The sequence below is a fragment of the Manis pentadactyla genome, chromosome 12, assembly GCF_030020395.1.
Source record: "Manis pentadactyla isolate mManPen7 chromosome 12, mManPen7.hap1, whole genome shotgun sequence".
In the NCBI taxonomy this organism is placed as follows: domain Eukaryota; kingdom Metazoa; phylum Chordata; class Mammalia; order Pholidota; family Manidae; genus Manis; species Manis pentadactyla.
In genome coordinates this window covers 30,651,447-30,672,818 of record NC_080030.1, presented here as the reverse complement: position 1 = coordinate 30,672,818, position 21,372 = coordinate 30,651,447, and the positions used below count along the sequence as shown (strand labels likewise).

The following is a 21,372-nucleotide window of genomic DNA, read 5'->3' as shown; positions in this document are numbered from 1 at the left end:
AGCTCTTGAGGGGCACGCGGGCAAGAGGTCTCCTGAATCTGTACCATCTGCCCCAAACTCCAGGGTGCCTTCCTGGTCTGAGATGCTGGACAGCTTAATAAAGGAGAAAAGGAGGCAATCTGTAAGCTTTACTCCAGCCACAGTGAGCTGCCTGGGCGTGCGTGGGAGGCTGCCTTGCTTTCCGCTTACCAGCCTTCACCCTGTTTTCACGTGTGCTGCAAAAATCAACTCAGCGCCCTGAAGCGAAAAGCAAAACAAAGGAACAGGCTTAAGGCGGCTGTGAACATGAGATTATTCTTTGGGGCTGCTTTTTGAAAAGCAGTGGTTGGTGGCTTTCTTTTCTTTCCAGAACACAGAATGTTCCCCAGATGTGGGCATCAGTGAGGGGTCTCTTCGGGTGGGGGGTAGAAGGCGAAGCCGTCCTTGCAGACCTCCAGCCCTGGGCCCTGCACAGCAGCGGCTCGGGCCCACAAGGCGCCCTGCCCACCAGGCAACAGCACCCTGGGCTCCGTGGGACCCTCAGGCTCCAAACAGTTCTCCAGCTGCAGGTCCTTAGTGAAGCACAGCTCTATCTGACCAAGCGTTTGCACCTCCTCCCCCTAAAAAGGAAACAGGACACTTCAGAATTCAGGTCTTGGATTATCATCACGGTTCTTCAACCACCACATTTTAGAACATGAATGGGATCCCAGGCTCCAGCAACAAGCTGCTGTCTGGTGCCAGACTGGGACAGGGGATCCAGCTCCAGGCCAGCACCCAGACAGCCTGGCAGCCATGCGGGAGGGACACCACCTTCATTTTAGAAATTCACACATCTGCCCACATATCATGTGGGTCACCATATAGAGTGAAGAAAAGCCTTCTGTAGATAAATAGGAAAACTACTGCTAAAAGAACTTAAGTATTTATCAGCTGACAGAAGAAACTACAATTCATCTCTAACCTGGACAGATAACTACAACCAAAATTACTAAGACTAACAAAGTTAACCCTGAGATATTGCTAATTTATGTTTGAGTATAGAAATATACCCAGAGCCCCTGCTCCCTACTCCTCTGTCCCTTTCACTATAGGTGTATTCTTACTAGGGGCTGTCCACCAGAAAAACCCCACCCTAGCATGCCGTTAGGTCAAAACACACACACAGCACACCCAGAGCAAATGCCGGTACACGCATTGGCACACACACACACACATACACACACACACAACTCTGCTCCTGGGAATGCCACGGTCAACACAGAGCTGTTGGGAAGCTTGAACTATCTTATTGATTAAGACAGAAAGGGCAACAAAACATAGCAGGTCTGACCTGTTTTGGGGGAAGACACTGGAGTTTAGGTATGACTCTGTACACACTGGCAAGAGCATCTTTAATATTTGAAATCTGAAATTAAATAAAGTGCATTAGAAGGAAGCTTTAGCAGAGAAAATCGAATGGTTCTGTTTTGTTCAGACACTGTGGTTTACATTCTCATGTATCACAGCCGTCAACTGTGTGATATCCTCCGAGTGATCCTCTGGCTCACAGGCAGGACATGCAGATGGAACGAGCCCCCCAACACCTCCCCACCAGGGGGAGGATGTCCTGCTCAGGCTCCACCCACCAGACTGCAGTCACACACACAAGTGGCTCCACAGTTTCCGTGCTCATCTCTGCCCCACTCCTCCGTCTACACCCAGAGCATCCTGCCTGGATACTAGATGCAAATGCTGAAAATCTCCTGACAGTAAATCAAACTACCTTTCACAGGTCAGGGCCTCTATTTGAGTCATACATCTTGCTACTTCTGATCCCTAAGTAAGCAACTCCTGCACAGACAAGGAGCTCAAATCAAAAAACATTTGTGGTCATTGTTGCTTTTATTGTACCTGAAATCAGTTCTCTGATTGGCATGTGCTGGACAAATGTAAACACATTCCCTTTATCTACTTGAACATGAATCCAGAGGACTGAAGGGGTCCTGCAAACACTCACGGCTTCTTGGAAGGATGTTCAAAGCCGACATGCTCCCCTGCCCGCTCTCCACAGGGAGAGGAAAGCAGACACAGATGCCACAGGGCGAGATGATTCATTGACCAATTCATTGATACTGGAATAGTGAAATTGCTAAATTCACTGACTTTAAACCATTTTTTAATCCACACCTATGATAAATATAAGAACTATCTCAAAGTACCTGATATTCCTCTAAAGTGAAAGTCAGCAAACTTACTCTATAAAGGGCCACAGAATAAATATTTCAGGCCCCGAGGGTCACTAAGCTTCACTGGTGAATAGCTACTCAAGGAGGTGACCACAGATGATGTAAAGGAATGGGCACGGCTGTGAACCAGTAAAACTTTATTTACAAAAACAGGCTATCCTGAGCTGAAAATAATTACCTTTTGTACATGCTTACCAGCTAATAAGATCTGGTCATATTTAAAGTCTGTAGTTTTATCATGAAAGGAATCATAGTTTTATCATGAAAACAAAAACAAATTTTATGTTTCTTCCTCAAACAAAACATTAAAAAACTGAACATGCTTTTTAAACTGCATATTCCACCTGTCCCGTCTGAACTTGGGACATACTTCTCACCAAGGGACCCTAAGGGTGCACTTCAAAATCATTGGTTTCAGTAGCCTTCAGTTTACTCAATATGCACAGAAAGAAAAAATTTAAATAAAATCTACTGAAAAACATAATAGGTTGGTGGGAGGCTTGCTTGTGTCACTTTAAAACCTAAGGCAGTGGAGTGACTGAAGTGATGATGTAATGTATGTGACCTCAGCAGATACACATTTGATAAAGAGCTGGAAGCAGGGCTTACCTGGTAATAACTGGTAGATGGTTTAATCCCCAATTTTTGGAGCATGCTAAAATTTAAATTCAGAAAAAAATTAGCTGTATAATGAAGGTTCATTTTCCTTTCCTGTTCTTTTCAAAGATTGTATTTCATAGTATAAATTAAGATACTGTTAAAGGATAGTGCCTATTTTCTATTGCTTTGGGTAATAAGTCTGTTAACAAGGACGGAGAATCAGTGGTGCTCAGGCTGTCCCAACCTCCCACTGAGTACCTCCCTCCCCAGCACCTGCGTTCGTCTCAGCAGCGCCAGATGGAGTCAGCACACACACTATGTCCTATTGGCCATGCTGATTTTCAAAGAGAGTTAGTGACTGATTTTGGATTCCAGGCTTATCCTGGAGAACTACACTTGGTCAAAACTTTAAGTACGTTCAACGCCTACAGCCTTAATTATTTCCTAACGCACATGGTTTTAACCAGTACATCCTGTCAAAGTACCATATGATTCACTTATAAAATTAGGGAGTACAATATAAAAATTTCTCAGATTAATAATTCTAAAAAAATACCCTAGCCTCCATCACACCTCTAACTGGGTTATGACCACACAGAGCACACGCAGAGCTGCAGGCCCTCTCCACATGCCATCATCGGTGGAGGTAGACAAGACTGACCAGGCTTGCCCTCCCAGCCGTGATCTCTGACAAAAGTAGACCGTGTTACCAAGACAGTTTCTGTAAGGACTATGTATTAGTAACCTTGGCATCTTTGTCGCAGGGCTCCAGGAACACGCAGGAAGGGGCAGTAGGCAAGGGCCCTTGAGGCCCTAGAAGTAAGTTTGCCTAGCACTTGCCCTCATGTGGCCAGCATGGGACAAACACCAGATTTCAAAGATGTGGTACCCAAGAAATGCTAAATTGCTCAAGCTTTAAAATACTTATTACAAATTGCAATGATAATGTTTTTGAATAAATAAAATATAAAATTAATTTCACCTGTTTCTTTTAGCTCTTTTTAATGTGGCTACTAGAAAATTAAAAATTATGACTATGGCTTGCATCGTATTTCTACTGGCCAGCCAGCACTGCTTTAGAGACCCAAGTTAGGTCATCAAGGAAGTAAGAGAGAGATGTGGGGAAGGTTGGCATCTAGCCCAGAATAGTCTACACTGCTTTCTACTGAGTTTAGTCTGGCATTAATTCCTGGGTCCGTATCTGTGGGTAATCCGAGAACTTCAGTTCAACACATTTTGCATTTTTTTTCAGGTTTGCTGCCTTCATATTATAAAGTGAATAAAAAACTGCTTGTTTATGATAATTTGATAGGCTTTCCTCTGAGAAAAAGATAATCTGTAGTAATGGTTTATAATATAGTGAAAACTACAAGGGATTTTAAGTTCTGACTTCTTGATTTTAATTTTGTGAGTACTGAGATTTTAGGCTATTCTTGGAGAAACTGGAAAGAATATAATTCCTTTAATTGCTCAATACTTATGTTCCCAGTAGTGCTTCTCAGGCAGGCCCTGGTACACATTTGCTGTGTGAAACTTTAGGGCCAGATTCCCCCATCTGTGGGCCCGCTGACTCTCCTGCCGTGGCAGGACTCCGTGATCTGCACGTGTCAAGCATGTGTGTACAGCTACTGAGATTCAGTACGTGTACGTAGGAGGTACTTATTAGATAGATGCTGGATGAAGGGATGAATGATTTAGATAATTTCTTAAAAGCTTTCAGCAGTATCTCCTTTTCCTGTGTGTGGGTGGTAGTCAGCCAAACCCACTCCTTGTGGGTCAGGACCTGAGGGGGTTTTCGGGGACAGAGGGTGCCCACCGTTCTCCAGAAGGCCCGGAGGTGGCCTCTGCCCGAGTCTGGCCTCCTGTCCTGGCTGCCCACTGCCCTCCAGGGGCCGCACTCTCCCAGCTGATCCACATGGGAACTGTACAGTGGGTTTTATTATGCTTCTGGGGTGAGATGTGTCCAAAGGTCTTACTCTTACTGCAGGACAGTGCAGCTTCCCATATGAAGAACCTACAGATGATTGTGTGACACAGGACCCACAGCACGCTGCTGTTCAGGGGGCATCCCTAGCCTGGGTGCTCAGTGCAGCTAGTTTCAGTCTAGGGGAGGCTTTGGAATGAGAGGGCAACCCACCCAATACCTTACAGCATGGAAACGGGACCAAGGAAGGTGGATTGTACAGACTATTCATATGGTTTCCAAAGCTGGATTAAAAGCAGGAGCTCTGAGCCGGGATTTTACCTTATTTGCTGGGTGCTTCCCACATAATCCTGTTTTCCCCAAGGGCCACCCCTCCTGTTCTGGCATGGACCCACCCCATCCAAGTTCCAGCTGGACACCAATTCACTTCCCATCACAGCGATGCGGAGGCCATCTGGGGGCACCACTGCACACTCCCTGCAGACCACACGTGCCAGGGGGCTGGCTCCCCTGGGCGGTTCTGATGTGCAGCCTTGAACGCAGGACCTTGGCACTATTCTGGCTGCCCTGACTAAAGCCAGCTGGGACGTCTGTCACGGTTCTTAGAGGCCTCGGGTTTATTATGACCACATAGGTGGAGGGTAAGAATCCCCACACTTAGTCTGCCTGGGTAGTCCAGCCGGGGAGGCCGGCCCAGGCTGGCAGAGGGGCCAGGCTGACTAGTGGTCAGGACTGCGACCCTGCAGCGGTTTCTCCGAGTTTGGCAGCTTGGGAGTGGCATCGCATGCCCCTGCCCACAGGGCTGAGGGGAGGGCAGGCAGTGGCAGGACCCCAGGGCCCGGGACCCTGGGAGGATTGGCGCCCTCTGCCCCTCCTGTGTGCCCCAGGGCACTGTGCCAAAGCCCAGAGGTGCCCGGTCTGGAGGGGAACTGCCCTGCTTGCAGACACGCTCTGGTCGGAGGCCCCGATCAGGCCCACCCTCTGATGAGTCACAGCTGGACCATGACAGGGACGGTCCCCAGGAGCCGTGTTCCTCAGGAGGGACCCCGCACCCGGCTCCCCATGCCCAGGCCAGCAGGCCGCCTACCTGTTGAGCGCGAGCCCGTGGTACAGATCCAGGCTTGCGCCGAAGTACCTCTTCTGGGAATTGAGGGCATCCAACTGGGCGGCACAGGTCCCGTGCTTCTCCCACTCGTGCTTCCTGAGGGTTAACGACCTCCAGTGAGGATGAAAAGAATGCATGGCGGAGATGTTCGCGCAGGCCCCCCCGGGCAGGACGGGAGCCGCCGCGCAGGAAGGGCTGGTGTCCCGCCGCCAGCCAGCCCCCGGCGCGCTCCTGCTGCGTGGCTTACACAGCTGACCCGCCCCGGCTCGGGTGGCACTTCGCAGACCCCCACGAGGGGGAGGAGAGGCCACTCCAGCACCCACGCACTCCCGCAGCACCCGGAGCCCTGCAGAGAGCCAGTGCTTTACAGCCGGGGGTTCCACACACAGGCTGAGCGGTCGTGTGTAAGCCGCTAGCGGAGAAAGGGCAGCGCGGCTGATGCCCGGGTCAGCCCCACGGTCGTGACTACACAGTGCCCACCTCCAGGAGGGGCCGTGGCGAAACAGCCTAACCCAATGCCTGCAGAACAACTGGCCCTTTGGATTCGACAAAAATACTGTTCCTGGTAACTCCTCACGTTTCATTGCAGATAAGTTAACAAAATGTTTTCACATCCTCTGCTTGGTTCTCACAACTCTGCAAAGGAGGAAAAATCACGGCCGGTTTAGAAATGGGGAAACTGAGTCTCAGAGCAGCTATCTAGGTGCCCTGTGGAAGGCCACTGGGCCAGAAGTGGCAGCATCTGCACCTGAGCCCCACTTGACTGTACTCTCAGGCCCCCTGCCATGGCCTTGTGGTACCGTCCAGGGGACAGCTAAATGCAATTTATACCCACCATCAGAATGACTGGCAACCTGGCTATTCAGATGTTAAGCACTATTAACATGGAAAACAAGGTCGGCGTCAGGGTTCCGCACTTCTCAGCGACTAATCTGAGCAATTATGATAAACAACATTGGTGCAAGTATTCATACAACAATCATATGCTGACTCACAAAACTGCCATCAAAATGTGCCCTCCTTCACTGGTAAAGTTCATCCCAGTGACACTGTTAAAGTTACAAGTCTCTCAGACCTAAGAAAACCAGGAGGAAAATAAAAATAGATAATTTTCTTCATCTAGAATAGCTTCCACTGCAAATTATTTCATAACTTTCTATATTCTACAGAGAAGACAAAGGAGACTCTTTCCAGCTGATTGAAATGTAACCTGGATTTTGGTGTCTCAGTTTCTGTAAAACAGAATAATCCTTACACTAAACCCCCTGTACCGAGTAATGGGGGATTCTGAGCTGAAGCAGGCTATGACACTTTACACAGGCCAAAGAGTGCCTGGCTCCTCATAAGTATTCAACACATCCCAGCTATTATTACTTTTGGAGCAAGCTTAACTCAGTAAATGTCAGGGATAAGAATATATTAACGTATTGATATTATCATAGTTCAAAACATTTAGTCACACATCATTTTTCATTTAACACAGCATTGTTAGTGACCAATCAAAGTGACCACTGTGTCACCCTAACCCCACACAGGTCATGTGGGTGGACCTTGAGGTCTCCTTCCACTGTTACCTGCCTGCCTCGGGGATGACAGGCAGCTGCTTTTCAGGGGCTCTGAGCACACCCCACAGTGAGGCTGTGCAGCCAGCTGGGCATGAGCCAACTCTCATTTTTTTTCTTAAAAGAATTGAGAAACAAGCAGAAGTCCTGCTGTGCAGGGGGTTGTGTATGTAGTATTTTTCAATATGGTTAATTTTATTAACACATCTAATCTTAGGGAATGATCTCAAGCACCAAGTGATGCCCAGACCCTCTCCTTTGCATACTTGATTCCCATTTGGGATTAAAGAGCAAAGTTTGCTGGCAGAAGTCTCTCTCCCCACTGACAGCAAAGCAGAGGTGGAGAAGCCTGTGGATGCCCCTGTGGACACTCCAGGAACTAGTACAGCAAAGGGAATTGGGGCAATAGTGACCCCAATGCAGTAGTTAGAGCAACAGTAATGACAGTGCCCCATAAGCAGTCTCCACATCTCTCGTTTGTACACAAGAGCTCTAGAAAGGATAAATATTAATTAGTGTGGGGCATTTACCTTTCCATTTAAAGCAAAAGTTTTAAGTGTCTAACTATCCAACCTGAAAAAGTCTCTCATTTTGACTTTATTAGCCAAAAAAAATAAATGTGTAGTCTGCCCCACAATTTTGATTAAATGCTCAAGGATTCAATGCACAGAAGACCTTCCTTGTGCATATTTGTTGATTTATGTTTAAGCCATTTGGCAAAAATCTGATTGGCTCTATCATGGAACACTTCAACAACTGGAAAAATTATACTTTGCCAGGTTACCAAGTGTTCCTCATTTGAAATTTACTTTGAAGTGTGATATAAAAGACTTTCTGTCATTGTCCCTCATTTCAACTTATTAAGGCCTTTATCTATTCTGAAACCATTTTCTAGAACACAGCTATGTGCAGGGCACTGCTAGACTTCTGAATCACCCATCTCCCAAATGTTCACTGAGTGATTCTCTTTTCTACTAATGGGGTGTTTTCCAAGTACAGACCCAGGATCCACAAATCCTGAAACCACTTCCGTGCCACACTCGGGTAAGTGAAATCTCAGCCTGAACACTGGTGAACCCAGAAGGCAGACATCATTTCCACTCCATTTAGTTTCAGAAAGCTTTCTTCTAAACTCTTTTCCAGAAAATTCTACACAAAACTACTTCCAAATGACTCATTTTGGACAAAATCTGATTAATTGTAATGTGAATTACAAATTGCCACATTAGAGGGAGATGGAGAAAATAAAGAATTATCTTTGGTTAACATACAATGTAAATACAGGGAATGTTCATTTATCTTCTTCAGAAGTGGTGATTTAAGAAGATACCTTGGATTAAATGCAGCATTTTTCTCTTCACTCAGCTCCTGCTCTGTTAATAGAGTCTCATTGGAACAGGTGTGGACTGAGCCTCCGGGGACAATGTCACCTCCTCTCCTCCTTAAGTCATGTGAATGAGGTAACGACCTCCGTTCAGACACCTTTTTTCTTGACAAATTTCAAAACAATAGCACAGCCTCCTAACAGCCTCTCCTATCTGGTCTGGAGGTGAGGTTTGGCTTTTGTAGGTGTGCATGTATTTGCCTTAGTTAAACCTCAGAGGAAATGTTTTAAATGGAGGAATGAATGAAGTAACAGACTAAAAACACATTTATGAAGCAAATTCCACTTGTTCTCATTTTCTGTCCCCTGAAGAAAGATGCCCCAAACTGCACACCCAAAAACAGGCTGTTCTAGATAAAAGGCTGTTCGAACTTCTCACCCTCAGAGGCACACTCTGTCGCTGCCCTCTGTGTCCCATGGCCCACTTAGGTTGTACTCACAAAGCTCTTGCCCTGGTGTTTCAAGATCGTGTTGGCTGCCAGAGCTCAGACTTACCAGAAATGGCTGAGACTGAGTGGATGGATCACATCGGGCCAATATATCTTCATGTCTGGCAAAAGGTCCTATGTACAAAAAAAAATAAACAACAATCTATGTAGGACCTAACAACTCAAAGTCTATCAGGTAAATTTACTAGAACTAAGATAGTAAAAGAACTGACTTCTGTTAATTAGTAACACTCAGGGGAGTAAAATGATTCTGTGCCTACCTTAATGAAGTGTTTCTTAAAACATATTTGAAGGTAAAATTTGAGTAATCATGGAAGTGCATTTGAAAATACAATCTCACATTGGTGAGTTGATAAACTGTAGTGAATCCAAAAAATGGACTATTATTCAATGCTAAAGAAATGAACTGTCAAGCCACGAAGAGACATGGAAGAACCTTAAATGCCTTTCACTCTGAGAGAGAAGCCAGGCTGAATGGACTACACACTGTATGACTCCAGCTCTATGACATCCTGGGGAAGGTGAAATATGGAGACAATAAAACATCGGTGGTTGCCAGGGGCTGGGAGAGGAAGGGATGACTAGTCTGAGCACAGAGGGTGTTTAGGGCAATGAAAATACCGTGTGATGGTGGATACGTGACATTATGCATTTGTCAAAACCCATAAAACTAGGTAACACAAAGAGTGAACCTAATACGAACTACAAACTTTAGTTAGTACTAACATACAAATACTGGCTCATTGATTTTAACAAAAATGCCACACCAATCCCAGAGGCTAATAATAGGGCAAAGTGCATGTGCGTGTGTGTGTGTGTGTGTGTGTGTGTACTGGGGGGAGGGGGCATGTGAGAACCTTGTACTTTCCACTTAGTTTTTCTGTTTTAGGTTTCTAAAGCTGCTCTAAAAAACAATGTCAACTAATTAAAACAATACAAAATACAAATTCTCCTTTCCACAGAGAAGAGCTCTTTTGGGCTTGGCAGTCTGAGCCCTCCTATACTCAATAGACAGTTACCCTAAATTGAACAGTGTTCAAGTTCATTCTTCAATTTCTACATACCCACTAGACCACAAAAAAGGTTTGATTATAAAGGTGTCCACAGAAACTTAGGGTGACCCACTCTGGTGTATTTGTCAGCAGCCCCCCCCTGGGTAAGGATCCAGCCCACCAGCTATTCAGCATTTGACCCCCAGCCCCCTACCTGCCCAGATGCAGCCCTGCCTTCACCTCCCCGTGGCTGAGCTTCCGTCGGGACGCTGTCTGCCTGTCTCCATTTCCACCTACCTTCTACCTGCCACAGTCTGGCTGCGGCCCCACCAGCCCTCAGGGATGCAGGGTGGTGATATAATTTATTGCCCAAACTAGGCCACTTTTATTTAGGATAAATGCTAAATCTGACAGTTTGCTACACAAGTAACCAGCTGTTACTTGTTACTTCTGAACAATGAGTGGCTTAGGGTCGCCCCCAACCTTGACCTGCAAGTGGCTCAATCCAAAGGGCATGTTCAGCCTTCTTTACAGAACTGGCCCCATTTCCTTCACCCTCCCCACCTCCCAGGCTCCCCCTCCTCTGGCTGTGCTTCACAGTCCCCGTGCCCCTCAAACAGTGGGGCTCCTGGAGGCCTGTTCCTGCCTCTCCCACACTGTCCACACTCACACTTACAGCTAATTTACTGCCTCCAGGGTGACAGCACCTGAGGTTCACCTGCAGCCACACTTCTGCTGATGCATGCAGCCCACTGGACGATTCCAGGGTTCTGCACACTCAGCACCAGCAAAGCTGACTCCCGATCACACAGCTGCCAAAGCCAGGTCCCTGCCCACACTCCCCATACCTGGGAAGGAGCCCGTCAGCCCCAAGCCCAGGCCCTGCCCACTCATCCCATACCCAGGAAGGAGACCATCAGCTCTGAAGCACACACGCCCTTGCCATGTCCTGTTGGAGGCCTCCTCTTCCAGCCAGTCCGTCCCTGGGCCTGTCCACTCTACTTCCAGAATGCCCTCCCCCTTGCCACTCTCATGGCTCTTTGCCTCCTACAGGAGCACCCTTCTGTCCCCCGCCGCCAGCTCTTACTGCTGACGTGAAGGCAGGGCAACCATCAGAAAATGCACGCTGGGCTATCTCACTTTCCAGCTTGCATGCTTCCAGCAACTCCTACTGGGTCTTAAGTCAGAGAAACAGCTCCCCACCCAGCCCACAGGCTCTGAATGAACTGGCCCCAAGCATTCTCCGGGCTCACTGCTCCCCCTCCCACCACACTGGCTTACCCCAGTTCCTCAAAGGCCCTGTACTACCACAGGGTCTTTGCACAGGCTGCTTCCTCAGTCTTCCTTGCCCTTCAGCTAGCTGAGTCAGACTCCAGCTCTACATGGGCCCATGGCCCTGAGCTCTCAGTGGTATTCTCCCGAGGTGCCCAGCTCGTATTTCTGCATGTGTGAGGTGACTTCATCAGCAGCTGTCTCCCCAGCTGTAAGCCATGTGGGCCAGAGACCACCTGTGGTTTTGCTCGTCGTGTGTCTCCACTCTGTCCTAGCATCCCAGCACAGCTCCGGACAAACTATAGGCATCCAGTACATTACTGAATAAGTTAATCTCTAATTGCACTTTAGGGTCAAGATATTCTGACTGGGAACATCCCTCGTGGTATTAGGGGGAGTGGAGGTGAGCCCAGGAGGAGGAAGGTGTGCCTGAGGAGAGAGGCATGACCAGGCTTTGGTGTGCACGAATCATTCTTACAGATGGTCCCTGGCCCTTCAGGCCTCCTGACTCACACTCCCGAAAAACCTCAAGGAAAGAGAAAGGAGAAAAGAGTTCCCTTTGGACTGGATCCTGTGATGGGTTTGGAATAATTACCTTGCCTTTTTGGAGGCTGTACATGAGAAAGATCCACAATTGTAGCAAATCCTGATTCTACCCCATGATTTCAGGGAGTCCCCAGTGACCTCATGGACCCTGCCCTTTAAACCCAGGTACTAGTTACCCAGACAGACGACTGGTTACACCCAAGGGGTTGTCAGCACTCCCGAGGAAAGGTGAGCACACTTGTGTGCATGTGGGTGCATGCATGCATGCAGGTACCTCTGTGCACGTGAGGTAGGAGGGCCTCAAAAAGAAACATCTGCTAACAACACTGGTGAACACGAGTCCATGGGTTATTCTCTAAGACACGCCTTTGGGCTAGGAAGGCCCATCCCTTCCTGCTCACAGGCCCTACTTAGGAACCTACCCACCCACAGCCAGGAAGGACAGCCATGGCTTCCATGGCCTATACTCCAGGCCAGAGCTGTCGCCATGGGCCTCACCACAGAGCCACCAGGGAAGGGGACTACTGGTGGCTGGCAGGCGAGAGTCAAGGTCGGCTTCACACATACCTGCTTTCAGTGCACAGTTTGGGCTCGGGACACAGGAGGAGAAAGATTAGGTCCTAATTAGGATTGTTTTAAATATGCCAGCTGTTCAGTCCTGGTAAAGACACTCAGAACCCCTTCATGTTAAAACATGGCTTTGAGGGCCCACTTAGGAAGGCAAGAGCTAATCCGGCGCAGAGATCTGCAGTGACACACTGAACAGTACCTTAATCTCCTCTAGGTCAAAGTGCCACGATCTGTTACATTCTTCAGCTCTATCAGGCCTAGAAATGAAAATTTAAAAAGACAACAGGAATTAGTCTTGTTTGGGGTGAATTCTAAATGACACTTCCATCGAGGTCTGCAGAGAGCAGAGGAGGAGAGATTCTAAGTGGGAATGGTTTGTGCCATGTGAGGTGTCACTGCGAGATCAGGGCAGTTCCAGCTCTAAATGGTGATGAGGATCATGAGACAACAACAGTAATGTGCTCGGGAAGTGCCTGCTAATGACTCAGGGTCCACGAGCATGGTTTTTTAAACACCAAGCACCTCACCCTCCCTACTCCTGCTTTGGCTCCACGTGTTCAATTCTGGAGGTCAGCTCTCAGTCTTCTGATGCAGTTTAATTCAAAAGCCCACCAAATCTCCTCTCTAGCCCCCCAGCATGTCTCCACTGCCAAAGACAGCAGGCCCTGCAGTGCGATTAAACCAGCGTGATGACTCCACCAGGGTGGGAGCAGCTGTGCCCTGTCATCCAGCTGGGAGAAAGGCTGAAGTGGGCATCAGCCAAGGTACCAGAGACTAAAGTGTCAAGGTCACCCCAAGAGCCTGGGATGAAGTGGGACTACAGCCAGGTCCCCAGTCTAATTTGCTTCTTATGAACCCTGGTCTCTGAGGAGCAAGCCTGTGCCAGCAAAAGCCAGGATGGCTCCTCTCTCGTGGAAGCAGTGAGGGGATCCCTTTGACAGGCAAAGTATGTGCACAGTTTATCACATGTGCATATCAAAAATATATGAATTAACAAATGTATAAACTAAAAAGCTGCAGGCAATGCCAGAAAATTGCATTTGGGTGTCTGTGATGTGTGTATACTACAGAGATGTATGATTTATATAATACACACATTCATCTTCATATCTATTTACTGCCTCCAAAAGAACAAAATGAGAAAATTTAAATATAGTGATGCCAGAATCTACCCAGAATCACTAAATGCATGTATCTAAACTAGGCTGTGACTGTTCTATCAAAACAGAATTAAACAACAACTGAATTAGTATTATGTTAGAAAGACTAAAAAATATTTTAAAATCAAGATCTGGTCTAATAAGTAAACTAACAAGAATTACTAGTATAAATATTAGGAGCAGACTCAAGCTAGAGTTTCAAGTTAGCTAGCTTCTTTTGACTCCAAGTCAGTTTTAGATGTCTTAAGTGCTTGCCATAATCCATGTATTGTCCAGTAATCTGGAGGGCTTGTACAGTTGTTTCCAACTTCCTACAAAAAAAGAAACAAAGAAAATAATTGGCTTAATTAAAATACATTTAGCAACCTTCATTTCTTTTGACTACATCAAAGAGATACAGGACCGGACTAACACAAAATAAATTCCCGTGGTCATTTACAACAAATTCATTTCAGCAACACATTCGTGAGGAAACTACACAGGGGCTAGATAGTCTATCTGAAATGAGTGGGCCAGTCCTCAAACAATTAGATAACAGAATTAAAAACCTATTTCTGCTTTTTAAATGTGCTCTCAAATCAAGGCAATCTAATGGAAACACTCAGATTTTCCCATAATTTTCTTATCATATAACCAAATATAAATGTGAACAAAAGGCTGATATTACTCTGCTAAACTCAAGTCTGTTCAGGCTCCAGATCCAAATATATTCGTGAACAAATAAGTTCTGAAAATTCAGACATTTGGGGGCAAAAATGCCAAGACCAGAATAGGACATCCTTAATAATCAACATAAATGCATGACGATAAAAATCTTGGGGTAAAAAATTTTAAGGACCTCCAAATTGTTGAGCAAAAACGCAGTTTCTCCAAAACAAACTGTCAAGGAATATATCCCGGTCTCAGACAGGATGGGGCAGAACTGGTGCCCAGGGAATGAGTGCAGAAAGGAGGTGTCATGTCTGCGGAGGAGCAGGCTGGGTGCGCTGTTCCCAGCTGCATGCCCTCCCTCCTTAAGTCGCTGTCTGGGGAGGCGGCTTCCTTCTGCGGGCGGCCTGGTCTGGGGTAGGTGACCTGAATCCCCTGAGCAGGGGGGCAGCACAGGTGCCTGCAGAGAGCAGCATGGTGCCAGGCTGCACCCCACCTCCCCCTCAGTCCCTCCATCAGGTGACCGGCTGGATCCCCTGCCAGTTCTCCCTCCAGTGCCTCAGATGAACCTATATGGGGGTGACTGGGCCGACAGGAAGCCTCCTCTCACATCAGCGCCTGGCCTGTGCAAGGCCCACATGAGTACCAAAACCCAGTGGGGAAAGATGGGCTTGTCTGGGCACCTGTGCTGCCTGCCACCTCACCAAGAAGGAGACCAGGATAGCCCTGCTGCCCAGAGGGACACCCTGACCAGGACAGCAGAGCCCCTACCATGGCCCCCCGGATGGAAATCAGTTCCCTAACAAAGACGTTCCCCTGCAGTGGAGTTTTTTAAAACCTCATGTCTAAAACCCTCAAGGCAGAAATACCCCTCCCTGCACATTTCTGATCAGTACATGGGCACACCCACATTTTGCCATATACGCGCCTCACCCACCAAGCCACTGCTCTCAAGGCGGATCTTCCCACACCCGTGGTCTGAGCTCCACACACAGGGCCTTCCCGCAGCAGCCAACAGCTCTGGGATGCCTGGTGGCAGGGCAAGAGCCGATCCCCCACAAAGGTGAGCTCCATCCTACTTCCACCCAGCTTCCCCCTCTACCCCCAGCATGTAAGGCACCAGAAACGCAGAGACATGAGGCATAGTCACCTCCAGCGGCACGGGGTTGGCCGTGAGTTTCCGGACCACGAATTCATGACCCAGAGGACACATGCTGGTAAACCAACCCTTTGCCAGTCTCAGTGGACCAAAGGGACCAGTTGAGGCAGAAAGACTCACCTTGCACACTGTTATAGGCCAGTGTTGAACCATAATTAGTTTTCTCCACTCTTGGTTGCCACTGTTAAAAGACAAGGCACTTATTTTTCAAGAACTTTTTTTAAAGTTACAGAAAATTCATCTATCCACGCAACAAATACTGCATCATACCTGAACACGACATGGGGTGGGGTGCTGCCCTGAGCAGGGACCCAGTCCCTGTCCTCCCCAAGGCACTTGCTAGTGAGGAAGACAGTGACCTCGTTAACTGAGAAGACACATGGTGTCACACAGTGATAAGTGATAGTGAAACTCAGGCAGAGGAAGTGTCAGGGGTCGGGGGTGGGGGGAGGTGAGATTCTCCATCAAGTAGCCAGGAGGGCATCCCTGAAGGGAGGCAGAGACCGGAAGAGAGGGGATGAGCCACAAAGGGCCCTCCTCTCAAGATGTTCACACAGTTTAGAAATAGAAGCATTATCCCTTAGCTGCATTTATGAAACCCCTGGGGCCTAAAGACTGAATTTCTTTATAGTTCATTTGGCAGAAAATGTGACCTGAACTAGCACCAGCACTTGCTCTCTGCAAAATGGGTAACATTTGACCCTACAGTGCTCCTTTTGATGCCTCTGGGCGCTGTCCACAACCTGGATGTGACCTGCCTTCCCTGTGCGCCCTTGGACTCACCTGACTCTAAGACCCCCCTGAGGAGCTGTGCCATGCCGGGAACTCAGGTTTGCAAGGCTGAGCAAGAGAGGAGGCTGAGGCAGCAGGGAAAGCGTGTAAAAATACTCCTCTAGAGGTAGAAAAAAAAAAACAGCAGCAGCCACATGGGAATATAATTCAGGTGGATACTTAATTCAGGGTAAATTAAATTTGAGAAGGAAAGATTACAAAGTAAGACAGAATTAAGTTCTTACACATCAGCTTTTGTAAGCAACTGAGTACTGCTGAGTAAGTGCAGAAATCAACATGCAGATGTCAGGAGAACCTGGTTTCCAGTCTGAGCTAACAACCCAAGCACTCTATAAAAGAAGAAAGATGAACTGCAGCATGAGAAGGAGAGCTGCGTGAAGTGTTAGAAGCTTGCTTATTTTCTGGGTGCAAAAACTTTTTAACATAGGTGGAAACTGAGGCTAGAAGTTTAACAATGGCCAGGAAGGCTAGACTGTCTGTATGCCGTTTACAATCAAACCATCAGACTCAGAACGTCTGTAATACAATCTCCACCTACAATCCCGGCAAAAGAATGATGTGAGGCTCAGAGAAGCATCTCCCTGCTGCAAAGAGAAAGGCCCCAGAACAGAGCAGAGAGGAGCCACCAGGTTCCCAGGATGGCTGGTACGTGGGAAAGCATCCCCTGATTTGAGAAGCCCTCCAGGGCCTGGATTAACTTTGTGTTCATTCCTGGCTAGTGTTGGCTGTCCCATTATATAACCTGCATGAATTAGGAGAGAATGGGGTGTACCATGTATTAAAGCCTAAGGACTTTGGCTAAGATTTATTGATTGCTAGTGACCAGGTATGGTTCTAAGTACTGTGCTTGAACTGATTTCTCCTCCCATTGACTCTGGGAGCTAGGTGGTGGTGTTATCTTTATTATTTCTGCTTTAGCCGTGGCACTCAGCCAGCATTCCACACCACCCCTCCAGTGACAGACTCTTAACCTGGTGGCAAAAACTAACTAAAGTAGCTATTTTTTTCAGAAAATATACTTCCTGAGAACACTAAAACACAATGTTACCTTTTAAAGTATGTGGTAAAACAGCACTGGTGCTTAAGTGCAAAGCAAAGCCCACCTTTTCTTACACCTGCCAGGTTAAGTACGAAATCTTTCTATTAAGGTGATCATTAACCCAAATAAGAAGAAAAAAATTGAAATCTGGTATTCAGATCTAGGTTTCCACTACAAAAGCACAAAGCGAATTGTTTACAACACAGCCTGTTTACCCCTAACTGGTCGCTGCAACACAGAATGAAAGGGGGAAAGGAAGGGGAACCAAGAGCTCCAGTTAGAAACTCAGAAAGAGGAACCACCAGCATGTCAGCAATATTGACCTGGAATCTGAACTAAACATGCGCGTCAACAAACGCTGAGAGAATTTCAGAGCACGGAGGTGCTGTCTACCTGGCCCTTGGCTGTCCTCCGCTGAGACCCCAGCCCCCAGGCGCAGGGGGCACCCCTCCTCCAGGTGGCCCCAGGTAGCTTACCTCCTCCAGAGGGCGCCCGTGCTGCACAGCCAGAAAATGGCCAGGCAGAAGGAGCTGAGGAGGACGCTGCGAGGTGCCCGAGGCTTCATCCTGCCCAGATCCTCGGGAGGCTCAGCTGTCAAAGGACAGAGGCGCCAAACGCCCCGCCCAGGCCTTGCGTCCCTGAAAATGGACAGAGGGTTGACCCTGGAGCAACTGGTTTGAACTGCATGGGTCCATCTATATGCCCATTTTGTTTAAATAAATTAAAAGTTTTTCCTTTTTCTACCTTGCTTGACTGCAAGAATACAGTTCCTAGTGCAGGAAACATACAAAGTATGTGTCAGTGGATAATGTCATCTGCCCAGCTTCCGGCCCATCATATTAGTACCTAAGTTCTTGGTGAGTTCGAAGGTACTTGGATTTTCCACTTCTGCTGGGGTCAGTGCCCCTCACCCCCGGTGTTGTTCCTGGGGCCCCGGCCCCGCCCCCTGCACCCCGGTGGGCCCCGTGCCCGCCCCCCGATCCCCAGGAGGGCCCCAGTGCCAAGTGTCCGGCTGCCTTACCCCGCCTGCCAGCCGCACACACGTCCCGGCCAGCTCTGTACCACGACCCCGGCCGCAGAGCCGCCCTCGGTGCTGTGCGACCCACGGCCTTTGCAAACGCCGACCCTTTTCCGCCTCTGGGCTTCTGGCCTCGGACACGCCCCCGACGCCCCGAGGCCGGGACACGCCCCCTGACGTCCCGAAGCGGGACACGCCCCCTGAGCTCGGAGGCCGCGCGCGCGCGGGTTGGTCCCTCGATGCGAGTGGCGTCCCTGCCAGCCAGTCCCGTCCCGTCCGACCCGTGGAGTTGGCTTAGAGCCCGGCCTCCGGCGCTCGCGGTGTCCCCGTTCGCGCCTGGAGCGCCTGGGCTGAGCTGGCGGTGGCGGGCGTGCCAGCACAGGCCTTTGCAAGGCCGCCGGAGAAGGCGACCCTCCTCGGGCCAGGCTGTTATCTCAAAGGAGCTCGGCGTGATTGTGCCCTCAGGACGCGGGCCCCCGCGGCACGGTACGTTAGCCCCTGCAGCCCTGCGCTCCCTGCCGCGGGGCCTGCTAGGCGGCAGCCTCTGGTTAGCCCTAGTGGCCCCACAACATTGTGAAAGGTTGCGGGCCCCGGGACTTGGGCCGTCGGTGGAGTAAGCTTGTGCAGAAGTGTGGACAGGGTGGTCACTGCCATTTGCGTGAACAGATCATCCTTAAACCTGTGCTTATGCCTCAAAAACTAAGGGACTTCCATTATGCAGTTACTTGCTAATTCAGCTCCTTTGAGAGCTATTCCCAAATCAGCCGCATCCTGAGTCAGCTCTTGCCAGGTGATGCTACAGCAACAAGTGGTCCCCAGATCTCAGCGGCTCGCTGCTGCACGCACAGAGGCTGACTTCGCTGGCTCCATGCTGGCTGTGGTCAGCTGCAACTACAGTCCGCGGCCTTTCCCTCGCTGGCACCCAGAGAAGGAACAGCCTTAGCCGGCACCTGCCGCTCAGATGTCCAAGCGGTGGCAGAAGCCCACCTCGGCTCTGACCACTGGGGGCTGATGTCTGATCTTCCACTTTAATTCTTTTGGCCAAAACAAGTCACATTCAAGCCTGGCATCAAGGGAGTAGAAGATATACTCCTCCCACAGATGGGGGCATTGCCTCTCAGCGCAGATGTTAGGGTCTTATGGGAAACAGCAGCAAATAACCGAGACATGATCTGTCCTAAGTGAGACGGCAGAAAGAAGGCCTTGAAAAGTGGAGAAATGAGGGTCGGAGGTGGGTGTTGACTGTGCATATGTTCTAGGTAGGGGTGCCCTGCGCTCTTCCCACGGAGAGACAGCCTGGTGGGAGAGAGCGGCAGGAACCCCAGAAGAGGCACGGCCCCACCTGGAGCGCTCCCGGCGGGTAGGCAGTGTCTGTCGGTGGGGAGTTTGTCAGATGAAAACGAATAGATGTGAACACTCAGTTGCAGAACAGTTGAAAGTGGCCAATGTCAGTGCAGTGTTACCTCCCTGGGTATCTGCGCCTATTCCCGAGGAGACAGGCTCAGGGAACTTGCAGGGCTCTGGCCTGGCCAGCCGCAGCCAAGGGTGGGTTCTTGCTGAGTTACAGGCCACGTTTACTGGGTGTCTTCCAACCACACAGCTGTCCCCTGGTCCCCCAGGGAAGGTTCAGGGCGAACGAGTGCTGAGAGCCACGCGGTCTCATTAGCGAGCAGGGGACGCGCAGTGCTCAGGGGCGTGTCCTCCAGCAGCAGATGAGTTCAGGTTTCCCACTTGTTCTGTGCAAACTTGGTGAGCGGCCTTGCTTCTCTGAGCCTCGCCTTCCTCCTTTGTAAAGGAGGAAAGCAATCCTCTTAACAGGGTGCCTTGAGTCTAAAGGGGAGAACGTCAGCTGCGGCTCAGCAGGAGGCCCCTGTGCCTGGTGTGTGTTGGGGCTCGGTGCTGCTTTCCCCCGTTACAGAGCCTCCGGAGCCTCCGCCAGGAGACAGGCAGCATAGTCCTGTGGGAGCCCCAGAGATGCAGCCTGAGCCCCAGGCCTGACCTCGGGTTGGTTCTAGACCTCATGTGTTACCACTCAACAGGAGCGACTTTGTCCCCAGCCTCTGTTGTGTCCATTTGGGGTTCTCAGGCTCTAAGTAGCTCTGTCACTGCGGGATCTTCCCTTAAACACCCCTTTGCATTCTATAGTATTTATATACCGAGGATTGAGACACTTCATGGGTATCCTCTCTGGCCTTCCTCTGCTCAGAGCGCCAGTATCTTGGCCACGTCAGCCCGGCACCATGGGACCCATTTTGTGGAACCGTTTTGTTCTGAGACACAGCAATGACAAAACGGGGACAGGAAAGGAACGGAGAAGGAATGATCAAGTGTTTCTCACAGTATATTTTTTCTTCAAGATGTTACTTTAACAGTTGGAACCACAAGGAAGAAACTTTCTTGGAACAGAGAATAAATAACACTGACTCGAATGAAATGGCATGATATTCTGAAAGGTGAAATAAAGGAATGTATTACTTTTATTCTTGATGACAAAGTTGAGAGCTCAAGGCCAAGGAGTCATCACCAAATTTGACCTAAAAAAAGTCTATTACTTTTAATATTTCTAACTGTTCTCATAAAAGTATATGAAAAAGGAAAAGAAAAAAATGATCAGTCCTACACAGGTACATGTGTGCACACACCCCCCACACATTCATATATACTCCTATGTGGATGTGAGAATAGACTGCTTACTTGGACTATTTTTAACAGTCACTTACCTTAAAAAAAAAATAAGCAAGCTATTGCAGACTTCTACTACACCGCTGAGCTGCTGCCTTCAGAGAACACTTCCGCAGTACCAACAATAGCTGAAGATCACGGCAACAGTTAATGTTTAGCTCTGATCAATAGTTTTAGTAGCTAATGTAAGTAAAAATAGCTAATGCCCAAACACACGGTTAAGAGCGCTAGCTCTACACCCAGCCATGGAGTGGTATAAAGCT

General features: G+C 48.8%; 1 protein-coding gene across 1 annotated transcript; it reads right to left on the bottom strand.

Moving 5' to 3' along the window:
• Positions 1-280: 280 nt before the first annotated feature.
• Positions 281-18,584, bottom strand: RNASET2 (ribonuclease T2). The gene is made up of 10 exons (XM_036926505.2): positions 18,431-18,584; positions 17,886-18,047; positions 15,699-15,759; positions 14,027-14,082; positions 12,811-12,868; positions 9,278-9,345; positions 5,819-5,932; positions 2,817-2,862; positions 1,313-1,387; positions 281-599 (listed from the first exon to the last, which is right to left on the bottom strand). Exons 2-10 carry the CDS (start codon positions 17,972-17,974, stop codon positions 378-380), a joined length of 789 nt encoding a protein of 262 aa, XP_036782400.2. The 5' UTR covers positions 17,975-18,047; positions 18,431-18,584; the 3' UTR covers positions 281-377.
• Between the last annotated feature and the right edge of the window lie 2,788 nt (positions 18,585-21,372).